Below are 19949 nucleotides of genomic sequence, written 5' to 3'. Positions count from 1 at the left end.
CTGACAGTGAAAGAGCAGATTTAGAGAAGCCACACAAGCTATCTAGTATTCCTTGCCAACAGGTTTCTATTCTAGGCAGGCATAAAATAAGTTTGAAAAAAAACAAAAAACTAAGCCAAGCCAAATCAAAAATATCCGCACTCAAAATGCAACTCTAACCTTAGATTTACAACTGTGTTAATTGTAATGCCCAAATGATGTGCCGCTTCTGAAAACAGCTTCATTCTCCCCTCTGGCATCCAGGTCATTGGAGAAAAGCAGCTGCATGGATTTTTCAGTTAAATGTATATTCTTATAGGTCAGGTATTTCAATTTATTTGGACACATGAAAATCTGTATCACCATCTTTATTCTCAAAAGGTCTCACACACGGAGCTGCCATGTAAAGCAACAGAAACCTGTGCAAATCACAGTTTTCCTGCCTTCTTCTTATTACTGCTCTGTACCTGTTTTTGTGCTTCAGTGAATAGTAGGGAAGGTTCTAAAAGTCCCCTAATTACCTTTAGGTGTCTCCAGCTATTATATTAGCCAGTACTCTATTGACCCTGCCAAATCCTATTCAATTGAAAGTGACATGTTTACACAGCCATTTACAAATTTATACCTTGAAAATGATAACATATGACAAAAAAAACCCCAAAAAACAAAAAACCCACCACCACCACCACCACAACAAAACCAAACAACAACAACAACAAACCAACAACACCCTGTGGCTCAAAAATATGCTGTTTGGTCCCCATTATATTGTCTTTACATGTACAACCACTCTTTCATTCATATGTAGTCTATCAGATTTGATATACCAAATTTACTAAATTTGCTGCATGACTTGTAGATTCTTGGTGTTGTACTAGTTTCCTTTTACTTCAAGCCCTTGTGATGCTACGCTGAGTTTCTGTTCTGTCCACACTCACAGCATCCATCTCTTCCTGCAGTGATCCAATAATACTTAATGATGGGTATCATAGCACAAAAGGGGAGACAACTTCAGTTTGAACAGTTAGCACAAATTGGGATGAGTGTAGATGAAACCTCTCCCTAATGCACTAACACAGAACAAAAGGATTTATCTTCTTTTTGTTACCAAGGAAACCTTACAATGTAATGCTCATATTCACTTTTAGAAGGAAAATTCCCTCATTCTTCCTGGTCTTTTAACTTAAAATTCCTTTAAAAATTCCTGTTTCAGCAAGGATTCATTTGGACCCTTGATACCTCCTGTAGAAAGAATGTAACTGGACATATCCACTAAATTTACCAAGGATATAAAAATTCTGGTTCATCTCAAAAATTTCAGGGGACTTTCTAAATCTTGGAAAACATGCTTTTCTGCAACATCTGAGCGGTACTTGACAGCTGTAGCTCTGAAAACCATTTCTACATCTATGGCAGATGCACCAGCTGCAGGCTGAATATTTTACACCTAGCACTGTCTTGGCAGACACCTTGCAAATGCACCTTCTTGGCAGACACAACACTGCAGAAGCTGGGGGACCCCTTGCAAATGCAGTTGGGGCATTTTCTCAGCATCAGATGTGCAGGCGTGGAGCTCAGGGACACGGTTCAGTGGTGCTCTCGGCAGGGTGAGCTTTATGGTTGGACTTAATGATCTTTCCATCATTCTATGATACATCTGTGTATTATAATTTCCAAGAGAAGCAAGGAGAAAAATAACATTAAAGAATGAGGTTAAGGGAGGAGTTCTGAGGGCAGCAGACCCTACTGTCTGAGTACTAAAGCAGTAGTCTCTCTCCAGCATCTGCAGTTTTAGAAATCTGAAGAGTTTCTCCTGAAGACTAAGAAAACAGGGATACAGGGAAAGTTGCAAGAAGAGAAAATGGTGTAGGTTTGCAGCAAGAGCAAGGTTAACTTTAGGCTAATTACAGTGGTAATTCAGAGGTGTCAACAGGGAGATTTAAAAATGAAGGAGACAACAGAGAAAACAAAGCCGGGAGTTTCAGAACATGGATGAGCCCAAGTTTTGGCCTGGGAGTAAATTTGAGGGGAAAGTGCAACTCAAGTGTGACAAATTCACCTTTCATGTAGGAAGAAAGTCTGGTGTTTTTGAAGCACTTAGTAGCTGGACATTGCGGTGTAGACAAAAACTAATAACCAAGACAGATATATAGAGAAAAAGCCTAAAAATCAGTGTGTGTGTTATCTATCATTATTTCTCACTTGGCAACGGAGGGAACACCGATTACTGAGTTTTCCACAAGGGTCCCAAGTTAACCATTCGAAAAGAAAGGGCCATGACTTCCAATTTTGAGATACTGACCTTGTGACACCATTAAATACTTGATATTAAAGTACTGTGGCAAAGGACACTAAAAGAAAGTTCTAGTGTTAGGTGACTTACAGAACGTTTTATCATAACTCCTATGCTGTTGAGTAGATGATTAAGAAATCTAAATTGATCACAAAAAATTTAAACCAAATTCGAATAAAAGAAGCACAAAAATGCCCTTCATCCAGAGTGCTTAAAAGCTGATCTAATTCCATATGAGATAAAAAATCCAAGTGTGTATTACACATATAGATCTTTAATATAATAGTCAAAGGACTGAGCTGCAATTTATATGAAATTTATGCTGAAACAAAGGAGGAACTGTAATATAATAGAAATAAATATAGAAGTAGATATTGTAAAGAATTTCTCCTTGCTTTTATAGCAGTACATCTCAAGGACAATTATGTTAGGTAATTTTTCCTTTAATTTAGTAGTTTCTAACTACAGGCAATTGGCTTAGGCAAAAGAGGAAATGACCTGAAACACATTCTTAGACCTGCAATGCACATGCCCATATAAAATTAAAATACTGGGTATTGGCTTTATCTAAGGAAAAATACTGTGTGTGAACATATGCATCACATACTTAAATAAAATGAGTGTCATTTCGTTTCTGTATTTTTAAAAGACCAGATTCAAAAGATATTTACTGATGTCCTAATGCATTTAAAACCCAAACTCATAACTTACTCAAATATTCCTTTTCTGTCTTCATGGGTGAATGGGCAAATAGCTCAGATGAGAGGCAAGCACCCTGCAGTGTACCCTGGACCCATTCTTACCTAGGTCTGGTTGGAATAAACTATTTCTGCTCCTGTCTTGCATGCCTGCAAGGAACCCAGGAAGAGAAAAGGGTGCTGGTGGATGCCCAAATCCAGTTTTGATAGCAGTTGGGATGTGGCCAGCACATACGCTATAACTTAAGATCTTGAAGACTCTCTCATAATAAAAGCATTATCAAATGTCTTCCTGGAGACCTTTGCAGGTTTACTTAAGTGAAGGATTCCACAAAGCCTCTTCTGCCCCTGCTTTTCCTTTACACTTTTCCTTCTATGCAATGACTCAAAAATTAGCTTTTTTCACATTCACAGAAGCTGCCTGAAATGCAAAAGCTACTTAGAGCCTGTACCTCCATTTTCTCTTCTAACTCGTAAAGCTTGAGAGAATTTAAAATGCATCTTTGTCTCAGTCGAACTGAATGAAAAGTGAAATGCATGAGAATGTATGAAATGAAAGCTTTAATTTTTTTTAATTACATAGGTGGTTTATCTCTCTGCTAAGAGCAGCCCCAAAGCCTCCCTGAGGAATGGGCTTGCTCGATGTACAGAGACCAAAGCTGACCCGTTCCCCAAACACCTGGAACCTGCCTGAGCCTGGCCAGGCATTGCCAGGGAGGTCTGCAGGAGACTGGACAGATCACCCATAGCTTTGGAGATCACTAACACTGGTTCTACACCACCCTGTTCTGCTCCTTCATATGCAGTTTTGTACCTGGAAAAGCTGTATGTGTGTTGTTAGAATTGTGTGCATATTACAGTTTGCACTGCTGTGCATGAATCAGCTTCACTGAAGCAGGACAGCTACTTTTCATGTGGAGAAGTCATTATTGCTACTTTCTTGAAGTAGAAAAAACAGCTGCTAAACATGCATAGCAGTTAGATGAGAGAAGTGAAGTATTACCTTCATTGCTAAAGCAGCTTTTGCTGGATACATCTTTCCACCACAGAGCATTTCTCCTGGTATTTACTCTCTGTAGATGTTAATATGTGTCTGTGCCTGTTCCTGTCATTTTTAGGGATTTCTGACACCTAAAGACCTTGGTTTTTCTTTTCCCTTTTGACAGTTAGTATCTTTCCTTTTAGGAAGTAGTACTAACTTCCAGTGAGCTGGAATGCAATTGTAAGGGGCTTACTGAGAAATCCACTAAAAGGATGTCAGACAATCTTGTCTAACCTGACATTAGAAACTGTGAAAATAAGGCTGCGGAAAAATACTTATGCTTGGTATTGCACATTAACCCCATACGTCTCCTCTGGGACCTCCCAGCACACATTGCTTTCCACTGCTGGCGCCAAGAAGTTAAAAGGTCTGTGTGCATGCTGTAATCAATTCAGAAGGCAGGTAACACCGAGCGGATGGGAACAGGCTTCTGGCTCAGCATGAAGTAACTCCAACTCAGTTTAGCTATCACAGTCTACCTGACTGATGGAGTCAAATAATTCCCAAATTCATTCTCAAACACAGAAAAGCTACACACTTGTATTTATAAAAGAAAAATAGAAAAAAAAAAAGATAAAAAGAAAAGCACGAGCCTGTAAACCAAATAAAGTAACTCTATTTCTCCTCACAGGTTCTGCAAATTTGTCTTGCATTGCTGTAATGCTGCTCTGCACACTGCAGACAAAAAACCTTTGTCTTTCTGCCATGAGTTAAATCTAAGACAAAAAACATCGTAACTTATTTCTTTGAATGGAAACACAAAGAGATCAAGAATGAGGAAAAAAAAGGAATTCTTACCTTGGGCAGGATCAGGTGGGCCAAACTCCAAGGAGTATCGCAGAATGAAGTTGTTATTCCACACATACAGCTGGTTGTCCCTGGGGTTGTAATCCACTGCGGCGATGTACTGGTACTGGTTGGGAAAAGGAATGTCCACGTGCTCTCCTCTGCTTAACCTGGTGTTGTAGATGTAATCGATGACGTTCCTGCCGGTCTCACTCTCGTTGTCCTGGTACACCGACCGCACCACGTACAGGACACCACAGATCATGAACGCGTTGGACGCCGCCCGCTTGTCATAGGTCGTTTCCCAGGTGGCCTCGAAGCGCAGAGTGTAAGGGTTCAGCTGGCTAATCACTATCATCCCATTGTTTTGTTCCGTAGCATAAATTACCCACAAGCCGTTTTCATCAACTGCCAAGTCAATATCAGTCTTTCCTCCCCATCGGTAAGGAGAGGTGTCGTGGTAATTAGCGTAATTGATTATGGCCTCTCCACTCTTAATTCTAGTCCTCAAGTCAAATTTTACTATGTTTCGAGTTCTTTCCTTGTTAAAAAAGACGGCGCCATCATACACTACAAATCCAGTGCCATCCACTCGGTTTGGGAGTTTGTACGTCGTCTGCTGGCGTCCATTCTGGAAGTCCTCTAAAGAAGCATATTCTATCAAAGTATCCGTGCGATACGGAGTCCATGGCATGAAGTATATTTTATCTGCAGCCTGGAGAGGATCTTTGCACCAAGCACCTGCTTTTTGTTCAGCTTCATATAAATACGGTGAGTCCACAATTGCTTTCAACGTCCCCGGGCAAACAAAAACTAACAGTCACAGAGAGAAGTAAGACAAGAATTACGTCAAATTAAGACTGTCTCATAATAAAAATTAAAAAGAAAAAAAGAAAAAAAGAAAAAAACCAAAAAGGTAGGTAAATCATAATGACTGTGTCAGGAAGAAAAAAAAATCAATTTAATTGGCACTAGATTATACCTTATGTTATAATTAATGCAATTATCACCCTTTATCATCCACTTTTCTTAAAGTTACCATGTTCTTGCTGTACCAGTATGGAAAGTGGATGGGAACTGCTTTCACTAGTACAGACCAAGGCTCAATGGCATACACAGACAGCTGAAAATGTAGAGCTACTCTTGCATTTTCGTTTCAGACTTTTAGTGAGTACACATTAACGCTCCAGAGCTTTTAACTGGTGTGCAGCAGTGTGCTAGGTCATTTCAGTCCAAAAAAAATCGCATCAACTTGTTTAGAACTTTAAGAAGTGGTGAGGCTGAAAAAGGAGGTGCCTCGATTAAAAATAAAGGAACGAAACAAATCATCAGGTATATAGAGAAAGCAATTAGGAGCAGAGAAAACAAAACACAACCAAAGCAATGAATGAAACAGACCAGGAAACCCTGTAACCATGGCATGCTATGGAGAGGGTTCTGGAAGCCAGGCAAGATGACACTTGATTAACAAGAATTTACCCAAGGGTGAGAGAAAGAGAGGGAAAGAAAGACAAAGAGAAAGGGAGAGAAAAAAGCAAGGGAGTCTTCCCTCCAGCCCAAGTACTTCAGACACTATACCCCGCCACCTACTTTAAGCAGCCAAGTCACTTTATTGCAAATAGTCGACTTCTTTATGAGGTGTACTTATGAGATCCTGCTGATTATCATAATATAAGAGTGTTGTGGGGAGGGGAAGGGAAGAGGTTAACATCCATAAGGCACATAACAAGGAGCTGGGGTTTGGACTGTATACGTTATTTACCTTTTTGCTCCACTTCTATTTTAAGCATCGGAAGAAAAATAAAAAAGTGCAAGGAAAAAAGAAAGAAGATTAACATAAATTGACTATTAGGCTAAAAGATTAAATTAGTAACAGACGCTAAATATAGGGAGAATAAGAACTGCACTATATTGGATAAAGAGAAACAGACAACAGGATAACCTAGCAGGAGAGAGATTCTACGGTTACACAAATGAACATGGATCAATCATTTTAGTAGATTAAGGAGGGAATACAGATATGTTGGCATGTAGTTTCACTTAGTGAACCTGAATAAATAATGAATTACTTTACTAATACATGCTATATACACTCTTCTTCTTCAAAAAGGATAATGCTAATCAAGTTGGGTTTTAAGCAACGTATTAATTTATCATATATGTGCAACTGCACATATACATATTATATTAATTGATAATTAGAAATACAAAATTCAGTATTTCAAGTGTATAGGTTTGCATATGTGATTATTGAACCTCCTCCATCTTTGCCCCAGACATTTCCCTGCTTTTCTTTCTTGTAAAGAAAGCAGCTTGCACCCTTTAGCTCTCCTTAGGCTTTATTTTATTTGTTTTCCTGAATGTTAATCTTGATAACTTTTGCCACTTCTTAGTCTATAACTGCAAGATCAGACTAGGAGGGATAAGCAAAAACATCTAGAAAAAAAGAAGCAAAAGCACAGTAAGCAAGAGGAAAAGAGAAGAAAAGATTAACAATTAGCTCATTCAGATATTCTCCAGCATCATCGATTAAGCCCGAAACAGCAAGCTAGTATGCAAGGACATCCATATTGCGTTTAAAACAAACATCCATCCTGCCACCATACATGGAACACATAAACCGAACCCAATTAAGAAAGCTATATTACTATAGCAATTTTTCCCCCAGGAAGTTTTAAGGAAGTTACAGAAAGATATATAGCTGAAGCCCAGCTAGTAAATAGCTTTTCAATAATTATTTGCAATAAAACCCGTTTCATATACTCTGTGGCCTTTGAAGTATGCTCCCTTGGTTTCATAAAATGACCTGGAAAATGACAGATGTACCAATCTGTGTAACAGTAGCTGCTGATACCAGGGAAGTGTATCAAAACTATCTACACAGCTATTACATTTTCAGTATTACAGTATTATCCTGAAGAATGCCTTTATTTGTTTCATATAAAGTTTTGGATTTTCAGTTTCATTTAATAAAATCACATATGATTATTTTGAGAATGATATTGGCTGATCTGATCTAGTGTTTCTTCGGGAAACAATTCCATAACTTTACAGGGGAACCAGAGGGGGTCAATATTTTCAAAATGAGCAGTAGTTTTCCTAGCCTTTGCACTGTTATGCATCTTTAGGTAAAATACTTGTTTTTCTCTAATTTGTAATTCTGGATTTATCCAAGTAAACAGAAGATGTAGTCTGAGGTGAATTCTTGGGTTTCACTATTAGTATTAATGACTTTCAGATGATTCTGTTTGTGAACTTCTATGCATGTACTTATTTCTCGCCAAAGATCAATATTGATACTGTACCTGCTTAGAATTAGTAATAGGAGACGGGGGAAAAAGATAGGGATAACTAAAATCATTACTGGCATGTCTGCTCTGCATGCACTGGTGTACAGCTGTACATTTTTCAGGGACAGATGGGCTTATTGAAATAAACAAATGCTGCAAAGTCCAATCAATACACACACACAGAGAATAAAACTATTTAAAATGTTTTCCATTGAATTCCTGAGTCCAAAATAGGCTTAAAATAAAAATGCAGAGATATACAAAATAGCACTTTTGATGTTCTTCTTTATAAAAGGGCTGACTTCTGTTAGTCAAAGTGCCAACATACATCGTGCAGCACAAGTGAGAGAAATGTCAAGTATAGTACTCTCAATCTCTTTATAATTTAATCAATAACACTCTTGCCATTTCAGGACAAAGCAATGCCTATCAAATTTGTCTGGAATTTTTGTTGGAGATCCAACTGAGTATCTGAAAAGTTGTTTTGTTGGAATCTTTTTTGTTTGCACTTTGAGATGCAAAAAGGAAGCATTTATTAAGCACTTTCAAACTTAATTAAATTTGCAAAATGAAGTACTTTCAAATAAGCAAAGCAGCTATGTATTTCTGGAGGCCAGTAAGACACAGAGGAGCTCATAAACTGCATTTTGTACAAGGGTGACAGCAATTCCAGTGAGTAAGAACTCTCACCTTTCACCACAAAACCTATTATGATTGCTGTTTGTCATCTCTTATGCATTGAAAGCTACCACAAAAAGTATTGCAAATTTTGCAGTCTTGCAGTAACTAACAATGAAATTCATTAAATAAATGAACTTTGGTTAGAAGTGCTGTGATCACTAAACTCCTTCCTTTCTGAGCTCACAGAAGTTTCTCCTACCTTTTTAAGAAGTCTCTTACACTGAGACACACCTGCTATTTGCAAATCTAATGATTTCAGTCATTCTGTAAATTTAGATAAGGAGCTCTGGAACTAAAATTTAGACTTGATAACTGGAGTTTACCAGACTTCAAAAAAGAGACTTTGAAAAATAACAGGATAGGCTTTGTGGGAGAGGGAAGAATGAGAGTCAACAATCAAATTGGCTACTGAAGCACAGTGTGATTTGAAATCAACCTTCGAAACTCATTTTAGTAACTGAGAATCTTTTTGATGACTGTTGGTAATGACAGGTGATGCCTCTTACAGTTCTGGAATTGGGCAGTGTCATCACTGTACATGCTGCAGTTGACAAACTCCAAAACTTACAGACTTTGAAAACAGGAAAGTATCCAGAATCCTGAATTATGACAGATACAAAATTACAGAGTTCAAAGGGTAGGCCAATGCAACTGACAGTAAACAAAAATAAACACTTTAAAATTAAAGTAGCTACAAGTTAGAGTACAGGGTAGGCCGCGCTGTGGCACTATACTTCTGAAACTGGAAAAGAAAAGATTCCTGGAGATAGCAATACCCAATCAGTAGAACATATCCACACTTCTCTTCCTAAAACAGCATAAGAAATTACGTTTGAACATTATTTGCATTACATTTTTTCCTCTATGAGCTAGCCTACTGGAACTGGAAACATAACTTCTTGTCACATGACTGACCTCAGGTTTTGGAATCAGATGCACTGCCCTCTTTCTGAGAATTTGGGAATGAAAATAGTGCTAAACAGAAGTGGTCTTTATGGAACAAAACTTTGGTTAGATTGGGGTAAGACATCACTCCTCAAAAGTGGCACGAGAAGAACAGTTACAACAAGCCACCAATACTACACACAGGAGGAATGGTACTAGAGATCACTGTTTGCAGTAGGCTTCCAAACCTACAAATGGTACAGGGAAAAAAATCAGCAAGCAATCATTTCACAATGACATAGAAGAAATGAAGAAAAAACAGATGATCTGTTCTTGGCCTTTAACAACAGTGAAAGTTCAGTGTGGTGAAGCAGTACAGAGTAGTATCTCAGTTTCAGAAATCCAAATTTTGCAGGAAACAGTATGGACAGTTTTGACATAGCTTTGCTTATGCCAGAACTCATTTCCTTCCTTTTTCAATATATACTGTCACCACAGTGTTTTTGCATCTCAGACTTGGCCTGTTTCCTGTACCAACAGAAAATACAACTTTGGTTAAGGATTACTGCAGATCAAGAAAATCACACCTAATAATAACTCAAGGGAATGATCAGTGCACTGCTCAAATTCCATTGCAAGCACAGCTATTTCTCTGTTGAGTTACGGGACGAGAGAGAAGTCACTGCAAAGAATGACCTTACAAGAAAGAAAAACCAGTTAAAAGTGTCGAATCTTCAGAACTTTCATGAACATGCATACATGTCAATAAAAAAAAAGCATTAATTATTGCAAGGAAATAAGAAGGATGTCTAAAGCTACTGAACTTTGGCATTATAAAGAATATTGTACAAAACTGTTGAAGTAGCCATAACTTCACATTTTCCATCTCATCAGGATTTTACTATTTACTTTGTTTTCAGTGGAAAATTCTATTTGGTAGATGATCCAAGGCACAACTGATATTTTGTCTTTAAATTAAAAGCAAACACTTCTTTCTTACTCTTTTCCCCTTTGCTTTTAAAGAACACAGTGTGAGTACCTTATTAATGAATTATTCACTCTGAATCTGTGTTCATTTACAACGAAGCACAAAATCCTTTCACAATGTCCCCCAACTGGGTCACTTGCCTCTGAATGTCAGTGCTGGGTTTTGCTGTGCACCCAAAGTCACCACAGCAGCAGGTAGCCTTTCAAGTAGATCATGATTAAAACTGAAGTCAATTCCTGCTTTACAAGTCTGTGAGCCAAGCCAATTTGTCAGCAACTGGTTGCGGGCAAAAGTACAAATTTCTATCTGGCCTATTGAATAGCTAATTTGAGTTTGTTTTCTGGAAAAACAGTAGCCTTAAAAGCCAAACACTTAAGAACACAGACAGACACTTGGCCAGCATCACACCATGGCTTCCTTCCACACTTTGTGAAGCTAATTGGAGGCCCTAGTCTGCAAGTGCTTTGCATGCATAATGGATCCATGGGCCATAAACATATGCTTCTTTTCCATGAAACAGCACTCCAGCTTCAATTGTGAGGGCCAGAGGAAGTGAGCAAGAATAAAAAGATTATACTTACTGTAAGGAACACATTCATACTGAACTTCTAGATATTTGTATGTTCCAGGACAAGGATCAGGAAACACATCTGACCCAGTAACTACTATACACTGTGTTCGGTTGTTGCACCTGTAATGGGAAAAGAAAGCAAGCTAATTTAAAATTACATTTAATTTGCTAGTTCATACTTAAAGGACTACATTCAGTGCTAACTCTCTTCACACTTGGGCAGTTCAATATATAGGACAACAAAGTTAATTAATACTAATTAGCCAAAGTCCAAAAGTAGGGGTTCAGGACAATATTTTAGTTCAGGCTCTATACTTTTTAAAATTGGAGATCGATGCTATCTCAACTGTCCCCACTGCTGGAGATAGCTGCATCAAGTACTAGGTTTATACTGATTTGATTACTACTGTTCAATAAAACGGAAACAAAATGCATAGATGATATTAATGAAAAAATGTGCAATTTTGAATAATGTATAATAACAACGAGTAATTCCATCCATCTTTAGAGATACACATTCTGCTGAATGATTTTACATCTCACAGAGATTTTTCTTGTGATTCAAGGAAATTATTTTGGTTAGAACAGCTACTGTAGACAAAGAACATTAGCATTTCCATTTTAATTGTTTTAGGAGCAATTGTTGGACTCTAGGCTTCCTCTGTTAGGCTACAGGAAGCAGTAAAGAATGACCATTTGAGGAAATAAGAAAAACAGTTAAAGGAAGAACTGCAAGAAAATTAATTCAGATGTATTTTTGAGGAGACTGAAACATAAAAATTATTTGCATAACAATGAAAGAAAACACATTTTGATACAAAGAAGAACTTTATTAAAATGCCTCTAATTGTGAGGATTTACTGAACTTAATTTTTGAAGGGTTTTATCACCTAACCTTGAAGAGATGGTCAAAATGCAATATAGGAAAACAGTCACAAGGAAGAGGAAAAAAAAAAAAAAAAAAACAAAAAGAGAAGGTCAGGGAGTTTGGTGACTAAAAGGGAAAGAGCTTGGCTGATCTTCTCAGGGGTTAGTTTTGTTTGTCAGCAAACTGAATAACAGAAGTCTGAACTTAAGTAATAGAGTAGCCTTTGACTCCAGCCGTACATCAACTTCTCCATTGCCCTACTTCTTCTCATACTCCCTGAATAACACATAACACAAGCTAAAATAATCTGCCTTGTATCAGTGGCTTTCCACAGCTGTACAGCACCAATAGGTATTAGAATAATTCATATTTCCTCGTAAAAGGTAGAGCAAACATTCAAAGAACTCTAATATAAATAATTTCCTTTTTTTATATAGTAATCAAACTAGCACAGAGCCAGTCAGGACATGTTGTGCCTCTTTGCTGAGCAAACTCAGAGACAAAAGCTCTTTGACTAGATCAGTTAACTCTTCTTTCTCTTTTCCTTGTCTTTTTTAAATTATTTTTTAAAGTTGCTTATTTCTACCATCATAAGCCTCATAATCACAGAACTAATTGGAAATAGAGATTTCTGTAAATACACAACCACAGATATGGACAAGTGGTGAGGAATCCACCTGCCACCTTTTCCAGAGGGCAAAGCTAGGTGCCCTGCACAGCTACTGCACAAATAATGGTGTCCTAGTCCCCTGCCATGGCACAGTCAGTCAGTGCAGCAGCTCCTGAAGGATGTTAGAGAGCCTGGGACAACTCTGACACATCTAGGGGCTTCAGACCCAGCTTAAGGTGGTGAAAGGTGCACCCAGCTTCCTGAGAAAACCATTGTACTCAGTCTGTAAGTACAATGGACAGCAGCCCTTGCCATGGAGGACAAAGTGCTGCTGCTGCCTGTGTGGTGTAGATGGAGGCTCTACAAGCAGGAGAAGGCAATGTGGCCCTAAACCTCACAGGCCTCTGCAATACCCCTGTACAGGGGTTTTCCTGTGCCACACCTCAGGTACACTAACCAGCATGAGAAAATCTGGGACGTAAGATTTTGTAACAAATTTCTTTAAATTTGTGTTTCTTTCGCAAAAATCTTACACTGAAACCAAAGCAATTCCTACAAGACTTCTAGTGCATCATTCAGTATGATGGTTTCCACAGCTTTGAGCTGTATGAAAATTTTATTTTATACTCAAATGAGAAGCAATTAAGACAGAATTATTTATTTGTTACAAAATAAAACGAGTATGTGTTGGGAGAAATGCTTGAGAATGAAGCTAACCAAGGTCTTATTTAGCAGTGGGAAAAAGATAGACTGATTTCCCTGTGAAGAGTTGTTTTCTTCAGTTTCATTTTCTCCCAGTAAAAGATTCATAATGCAGCCATCAGCCAGGAAACTGAGAAGAACTTTATGCTAGGTTTTATCAAATGGATGTGTAATAATAATTCAGAAGAAAATGAAGGTTTTTTTCTCCATACAATAAATGTCGGAGTCCAACTTCAGGCACTAAGTGGTGTTTACAGGAAATTGACGACACTTCAAAACTTTTGACTATTCCTTTATGAAAAATTTCACCTTCTGTGCATATGGTCACCTTCTGTCCCCCTTTGGCCAAACCCAAGACCCCAGTTACAAACCAACGATTTCTGCCCACTGCTGCAGCATACAGCAGTACTACCAGGCCCACCAGCACTTCCCCAAGAAGTGGAATTACTTGAATAACTACATTAATAGCATATTTGGGCTTTAAGTTGTAGGTCTGCACATTCAAACCACTGATTTTCCTGCACTGTTGGCTGTATTTTATAAAACTGAGTAACTTACATACACTTCTAAGATTTCAAATTAAAGACACTTGGTTAGGATATTCACAGTTTAAGAAGCTGACATTCAGGTAATAATTTTTTCCATATTTAGAGGTCATGTTTCCATTAGTGTGGGACTTTTAAGGAAAACCAACAGGAACTATAGCAGCTGTCAATCCTAATTCATGGGTTACAGAGAAGAGATGAAGAGTAAGTAAATTTTGTAGAGGTAGTTCTGAGACAAGTAATTTAGGGAATTTACACTACTGTGATTTGTTCTCTGGATAAATTAAAGCCTTCTGTCTGCTGCAATGTTTTTCTCTGTAAAACCAGGGATATTTCTCTGTTAGCTATTGGCCTATACTTCTGCTACTGTTTGCAAAGAACCGTTTTACAAATTGGTAAGGGCTTCAGTTGAGCTTCTTAATGACAAGCAGCGACAAAATCTGTGGCATATTAGATAAAAGGGACTCCATTCTCCACAAAACAGGACTAAACAGCAGATTATCCTACACGGCTACAGATCATCAAAGCTACCTCATCACACCATAGCAGAATGTCATAATTTTAAGAAACACTTGGAAACACTATGCTTAAGAAGAGGATACTGCACTGTTACAGCCTTAAATCTGGTGATCCATTCCTTTCTGTAATGGGCAAGCACCTTTTGTGTCACAGGATTCTCCAAAACAAGACTATTCTAGAAATAAAGTGGTTTGGAATTTGCAAAATTGGCCTAGACACCATCAGGAAAAAAAAATCCAACCTCAAAAACCTGAACTGGCAAATAACTGGAAGTCCCTCATTCATTTTAACCCAAGTTATTTTTTCTACACTGTTAATTTGGCCCATCTATTCAAACTCTTAGAATTGTTCCAGTGAAGGTGTGATATAAACCAGCTGCAATTTCTGCAAACTTTAGAAGTCAAATCAGAAATACTTCAGTGTTTCAGTGTTTGTAATTTAGTGTTTAAGTTCTCTGTAGGTTTTAAATACCATTTAAGTGTTCTGCAATCTACACAACTGCATACTTCCCCAGCATATGTTAAAATACAGACATTTTCAGGAGGTTATGTACAATCTTAAAATTCATATGATTGAACACTGAAAAATGTCTTCACATTCAAGAAGAATTCATAAAGATTTATGATGCAATGACTGTCATTTACAAGGAAATACAGCAGATCAGCAAAGAAGTCTGTATAAACTCAGTAACAGTTAATTTAGGAAAGGTAATGTACGAATTACATTTGAAATGCTATTTAGGAAAGGACTAACTGTAGTAGTGAAAGAATGATAATTCAGGTTCTTGTGCTAGCAGCGACAACAGTTTTGCAAGGGGAAATGCAGGAACTACCATTATTCTCATGAATGCAAGGAGCAATTGTGTACTCTGACACTAATTTCTTCTGTATTTTAGTATGAATGAAGAAAGGTTACATCTTCATAATGCACATGCATCACTTAGAGTAATCTAAAAATCAAATGGAGTGTTTAATTAACAGTTACAGTATAATGTCTGAACTCCTTTCACCTCAGGAAGAAGACTGTGCAAATGAGGAATGGCCCTTCACATTTCAGATGAATACAGAAAGAAAAAGGAAAGTAAAGCAGCTCCAGCAGGGCTGTTATTATCTTCTGCTCATGATGTAGCCCTGTCCCTGCTGCATCCATCCTCTCTGCTCAGCTGTAAGGACAGCTGTATTTTCCAGGATAATTTGTTTGTATTTCAACTCTGATCTTGACTTGTACAATTCCCAACAAATTTCTTTTGCTTTTATTATTATTATTATTATTATTACCTTATTATTGCACTTTTTCATGTACAATGTATGGAGATGAGATTCTATGTGCAATCTATTGTGTGAGGTGTTTTAATCAATAATCTTGTTCTGCTGATTAAGCAGGGGCTTCTGTTTTGGCAAGATAACATTAGTTTCTCCTGTCATGCTCCCAAAGCTATTGGGAATCTTCAGCAGATCATTAGATGTGCTACAATAAAGCTTTGGTACATTCTCTTTTCTTTCTTAAATTGCTTCTTCACTGTCCTATCATGTCTCGTCACTGCTGGCACTGCATTATTATTACAGCTCCCCTGAAACTTGCACTAGAGCTATGTCTGCAGGCCATAGGATGCCATTTTCAATTGAAGCTTCTGCTTGAAAATATAAATTAAGAAAATTTCATTATCTCCTGCCAAGGGCCATTATTCACTATTGTTCTAAGGAAGATTAAAAACGCACAATCTATGGACTTGAACAAATACTCCAGCATTAAAATGAAAAACACAGTGTATCATGACTAGACCAGAAACTGAAGCACTGGATCTGAGAAACAGATTCTGGAAAGACATTAGCCCTACAGAGACCAAACCAACTGACTGAGGGAAGAGGTCATCTTCGTGGGCAAGTCACATCTGACACAGAAAGATACAAACAATCCTTTACAAGTGGTTCTTGCAGTTTGCAAAAATAAGTTACATATGAAATAATGTCCACATCGCAATTTATCCTTCAAATGCTTTCACTTTGCATACACGACTTTGACAAAGATAATAACATTAAAAAAACACCATGCTATTTTGAAAACTATATGGATTAATGTATAGCCAGAAAAAAACTATCAAAATAATTTTGGGTATTCCTAATGCTGTATTTCTGTGAATGCAGTGTTTCCTTAAGTAGCGTGTAACTCAAACACAGCAAACAGTCACAAGCAATTCACTATCAAAAAAAAAAAAGATACAATATAAACCCACATTTGGTAAGTAAAATTAATTTTTAATAACATTGTTGATACATTAAAAAACTATCTTGGTATGTTTTGAAACTTTCAAGTCAGTTCTGATGATATTTCTCTTTCAGCATATTGATTAAATACTTAAAAGCCAGCATGATGGCATGTTCCTGCATATCGCCTGCAGCAACCTGCTTCAACACCACTTGAGGCACGTAAACTCCAAGTTGTAGCACCACATACTCCATATGGTCTTCTTGTTCCTTGCTCACCCTGGGTGAACTGCAGTCTGAGTGAAAAGATATGGGAATATGGGATGAATGCACTTCATGTGATGACTTACACTGAAAAATTCCTGAATCTCATTACCCAGAGTAAGTAGCTGTCTTTACAGCTGTATTCCTAATGGTCTACAACTGCCATGTGGAATGTGGTTTTGCCTTTGTATGCGTATTCACTAAAGCTCTGCTCCTGTCATTAAATGCAAAGTTACATATGTATGAAGATGTCAGATATTACTTAAATTCTATGTTTTATTACAAAAAATACACATAAAGCAGAGAACAGAGATTTTATTTTAGGAGTGTTTTGATACATAAGTATGCACTAAGACATGCCACAGTAGATAAATTTAAAGGAATGTATTTAAATTCTGGGTTTCAAATTCACCTCACAAGCCATACATTATTATGCACTGAGACCTAATGAGTTAGCAATTTAAGCCTAACCAAAGCCTAGAAAAAAGACCTGCTGAGAAAATCTTGCCGCCCTATAAAGCCTGGATTGAAGGAGAATTGTCCAGCCATCACTGCTGTTTCCACAGTGCTCGAGCACTACCCTTCCCATGCAGGGTGAGCGAGTGAAGGGACCCTACAGAGCCACACACCCCTAAGGGTAGATATATAATCCTGGGACTGGCCTTCTAAAACCCAGGAAGACACACTTACAACGTTGCTTATTCATTTGTAAGATTTAGTAAAAATTATTTTTAAGTTAGAAGCCCCAAAACTATCATAGGGGAACGAGCCTGCAGAAAGGAAATAGCAGCTATTTTACTGAGCTCAAAGAGGAAATAGATTCAGTGAGCTGTGCTTGGTAGTTATCATTACTTAAAAGAAAAAAGGGAATATATGAGCAGGTTTGATAGCAGAATTTGGCCATAAGAGCTATGTCTAGATATTGATAATTCACCTATGACTGCCAAAGCAGTGAGGCATCCTACAGCTTGGTTTGAAAATTCATGAACCAGCCCTAGGATTTTCTATGCACTTGGCAATGTGACCATTATAGTAATAAATCTGGGGGATTTCGACAAAAAATATGCAGAGCAGAGGAAAAAAAAAAAAGGGTATTTTATTCTTCTGTTTTCTTTTAAAATATAATATTGATGATTTGTTGAATCTTCCAAATTAACAAGTACACATATAAGGAAGCTAAATAATGTATAATTAATATTGTAGGAGAAGGTACACCATAGCCTTGTTTCCTTTTGCCCAATAAAAAAATGCAATAATATTTAATTGTGCTTTCTTTATACAGTGTAATCTTGTGGGAGTCTAAGGGTATGCATTAAGCATAAAAACTCCAAACAGACAATAAAACACAGCATAAAATATGCAACTCCCATAGGCCTTTCCTTAGAATTACCCAGTCTGATTCACTATCAATGAATGTGTATCAGACTTGTACAGCAAAGCAATTTAACTATATTTCTCACTTTGAACCTCTTCTTACAAATTTAATACATTTAGTTATGACCCATTTGCCTTTTAGTATTCATGTCTCTAAGTTCAAAGCAGTCACTGTTAAAATGAGGAATCTTCCCACTTACTCATATCTAAGCTATCAGAAGCAGCTTTTCTAGTTACAGTTCATCCTTGTTCTAATATTTTCCTTATTGGTGTAAATGCTATTATTATGAGGTTATCATTAACCCAAAACTGGAGCATCAGATAAAACAGGGAGAAGAAAAAAATGAAAAAGGGAAAAAAAAAGTGGATCCTAGTGGAATACATAACTCCTGCTTTCTCTTGGTATTTTTAGGTGCTGTTATAATCCCGCTTTTCTATCTCTACTACTTTCTACCACATATACCCAAGGCCTACTAGCCCAATCACAGTTTGTGAGGAGATGGCTGTAAATCAAGGACAGTAAAACTAAGTATCAGAAATGCAATGAGGTGTGCAAAGTAAATGGAACAATCTCCTGGTGAGGTCTGAGTAGGCGCAAACCCAAACCCTGTAACAGTATGAAGCAGAAGAGACCTGTTCTTTACAGAAAATGTATCTAATGCAATCCCACCTGAGGAATAAGAAATGGAAATACAGTAATTTTCACAATCATAATAATTGTCATATTATCTGCATGCATGCATATTTCCTAGCAAGCTGCAGCATGGGATTACAGGCAGTGTACATCTTAGAACACCAACTAAACCAAGCAGATCCACACAGCTGAAAAGTAATAAGTTCAAAAGATCCAATTAAATGTTTCACCATTTAGACAAAATAAATAGCCTGCAGCTACGCTTACTTACTAATGAAAACTTTAGTAGTGCAGCATCGTTGTATCTGAGCAATTTGCACAGATTATTCACACTGAATGAGCACGAGTGCAGCATCATGCCTCGTGTGTTGAGCAGGTTTCAGGGGAGAAATGTGGGGCTTTAAATAAACCCAGAGCTTTAAGAAGGGGCATTTATTTCAGAGGCACAGTGCTGGAGCAGAGCTACAGAAAATCCAAGAGAAAATCCTGAAGCACAGTGTCTGATCCTTAGGAATAACACTGCAACAGACTTGCAGGAGTAGAGACTACCAGGCAGAGAGTATAGGATAAGAGTAAAAAACCTTTAGAATTCTTCTTTTGCAGCATGGTTGATCTTTTTTATCCATGGCTTGGCATGCAGCATATTCATAATGTAGTCAAAAGTTATGTAACTTAAGACAGCTTCTGAGTCATTATTAAATGAGTAACTTGAAGAATTACTATATCGAAAACATGTAGCTTTATCCTTCACGTTAATTTGCACAGATCTGAAATATATTTTTAACAGCCCCCACTTTAATTACTATAATAAGGTATTTTAGATTGCAGGTATGATTTGTTACTGCAACTTTTGAAACAGAAGCCTTCGTACAGTTTCAACGCTCACACTTCCAGCAGACCTCCAGATCTGTGCAAAGCAAATTCAGCTTGATTTGCTGTGGGTCTCCTGAGTTCAACACAGCTCTTCTGCTTACGGAAATGCACATTCAACAAAAAATTATTTTGCCTCTAACAGA

At 37.5% G+C, this 19949-nt stretch overlaps 1 protein-coding gene across 5 annotated transcripts in view; it reads right to left on the bottom strand.

The window, feature by feature from the left end:
• Positions 1–19949, bottom strand: part of ADGRL2 (adhesion G protein-coupled receptor L2) — a 124810-nt gene that overhangs the window by 40053 nt on the left and 64808 nt on the right. For all 5 annotated transcript variants that reach the window (XM_066325113.1, XM_066325115.1, XM_066325114.1 and 2 more), the window contains exons 3-4: positions 11224–11333; positions 4811–5611 (exon numbers count right to left, since the gene is read on the bottom strand). In XM_066325113.1, the coding sequence (XP_066181210.1) occupies positions 4811–5611; positions 11224–11333 (911 nt within the window). The remainder of the gene's footprint in view (positions 1–4810; positions 5612–11223; positions 11334–19949) is intronic.

The sequence above is a fragment of the Sylvia atricapilla genome, chromosome 9 (assembly GCF_009819655.1).
Source record: "Sylvia atricapilla isolate bSylAtr1 chromosome 9, bSylAtr1.pri, whole genome shotgun sequence".
Lineage (NCBI taxonomy): Eukaryota > Metazoa > Chordata > Aves > Passeriformes > Sylviidae > Sylvia > Sylvia atricapilla.
This window is presented reverse-complemented; position numbering and strand designations above follow the sequence as displayed.